This window comes from Octopus bimaculoides, chromosome 11 (assembly GCF_001194135.2).
Source record: "Octopus bimaculoides isolate UCB-OBI-ISO-001 chromosome 11, ASM119413v2, whole genome shotgun sequence".
Lineage (NCBI taxonomy): Eukaryota > Metazoa > Mollusca > Cephalopoda > Octopoda > Octopodidae > Octopus > Octopus bimaculoides.
Genome location: NC_068991.1, coordinates 3726142 through 3728055, shown reverse-complemented (window position 1 = coordinate 3728055; position 1914 = coordinate 3726142). Strand labels below are relative to the sequence as shown.

At 42.9% G+C, this 1914-nt stretch overlaps 1 protein-coding gene across 2 annotated transcripts in view; it reads left to right on the top strand.

Moving 5' to 3' along the window:
* The window catches only part of LOC106879180 (lysophosphatidylserine lipase ABHD12), a 12156-nt gene extending 10669 nt beyond the window's left edge, over window positions 1–1487 (top strand). For both annotated transcript variants that reach the window (XM_052971443.1, XM_052971442.1), the window contains exon 13: window positions 1333–1487. In XM_052971443.1, the coding sequence (XP_052827403.1) occupies window positions 1333–1357 (25 nt within the window). In that variant the 3' untranslated portion in view covers window positions 1358–1487. The remainder of the gene's footprint in view (window positions 1–1332) is intronic.
* The last annotated feature ends 427 nt before the right edge of the window (window positions 1488–1914 follow it).

Here is a 1914-nt window from a genome sequence, read left to right as displayed (position 1 = left end):
ATTGTTGTCCTTTGGTTGCCATGTTAACACTTTGCTTATTATAATCATTGTTTCAGATAAAAAAAAAAATGAGATAAGAGAGGTCAGAAAATAGATTACAAGGTGGGACATTTAACTTGGATGTTGGGGGCTTTTTAACTTAGAACTTACAAATGAGAACAAAAGCTATAATGATAATCATCATCATCATCATTGATTAACGTCCATTTTCCATGCTGGCATGGGTTGGAAGGGGGTTTGACTGAGGTCTGGAGAATCACCGGCTGCACCAGGATCCAGTCTGATTTGGCAGAGTTTCTACAACTCGATGCCCTTCCTAACGCTAACCACTCCGAGAGTGTAGTGGGTGCTTTTTACATGCCACCAACACAAGAGCCAGTCAGACGGACCTGGTATCAACTACTTTCGGATGGTGCTTTTTAGGTGCCACCGGCACGGGAGCCAGTCTGGAGGTACTGGCATGTCACGTTCAGTTGGTGTTTTTTACGTGCCACCAGCATGGGGGCCAGTCTGGCAGACCTGGCATTGACCACGTTTGGATGTTGCTTTGTATGTGCTGCCAGCCACAGGGTACCAGCCCCAGCTACGATATTGGTTTTACTTGACTCAACAGGTCTTCACAAGCATATATCATATCGCCCAACGCATCAGGAGTATTCTTAACAGGGCCGGACATGCATGGCTGCGATCTCACTTTAGTTGCCGGGTCTTCTCAATCACAGCATATCTCCAAAGGTCCCGGTCTTCATGTGATGGAATCTGTTTTCTGTACATCTTCAGTGTTTACTGCTCCTGTGCATGTCACACACAAAAACTATTTTCCCAGTTAACCTTCTTTTGATATTGCTACACTTTTTATGTGTCCATAGCTTACACCAGATACATTGTATAGAGTTTCTACCTAAGCCTTTTCTACAGATCGAGCAGGGCCATCTACCTAAAGGGGGTTGTGATTTGACAGCCTTCCTACTTACTAAGACTTTGGTTTTGGCTAGGTTAATCCTGAGGCCCTTTGATTCTAGACCTTGCTTCCATACCCTAAACTTTGTCTCCAGTTCTAGCAGTGACTCGGCTTTTAGAGGAAGTTCATCAGCATAGAGGCGCTCCCAGGGGCAGCCTGTCTTGAATTCCTCAGTTATTGCCTGGAAGACTATAATGAATAAGAGGGGGCTGAGGACTGATCCTTGGTGAACCCCTACTTCGACTTGGAATTTTGTCAGAAGTGCTTTTGATTTTGCTAGCTTGCCGCCCTAGTAATGGTGGTGGTGGTGGTGGTGGTGGTGGTGAGTCTTACATAATAATAACAGTGTTGTATTCTTTTTCTATTTTCAGATCGTTTCTAGAGTCTTCCACGTAATGATTGATGCCAGGAACAACAGAGGTGGTTTGTGTAAACTTGATGTAATAAAATCATGTGAAATATATTGTTTAAAAAGAAAAAAATATATTATTTATAATAATAGTAAAAAAATGACTCCTGTTTTAATCTCTAAATTTGAAACTGGATGCTAAAATATCATTCTGTCCATCAAATCCACTCGCAACGTTTTGGTCAGTCCAGAGTTGTAATAGAAGACACCTCCCCAAAATGGGCCGTGCAATGGGATTGAACCAGGAACCAAGTCATTGGAAAGCAAACTCCTTAAACACACAGCCACACCTTATACATACATATGAGGTGGGAGCTGTTCCAGATTGCAAGACAATGAAGATGGTGTGGATGTTGTGAGTGAGAAGTGTGCGATGGATAATGGTCGCTTTGCACTTAGTGAGGCCTGAAAGAAAGAGACATAGAAGTGTTACTTTGAAAGGTTATTGACTCATTAGTATTTAAACTGGCCCATATCCAGCCCAAATATCTGACCTGCTTTATGTTCAGACTGGCCTGGTCTGGCCTCTCACACTTCACCTACA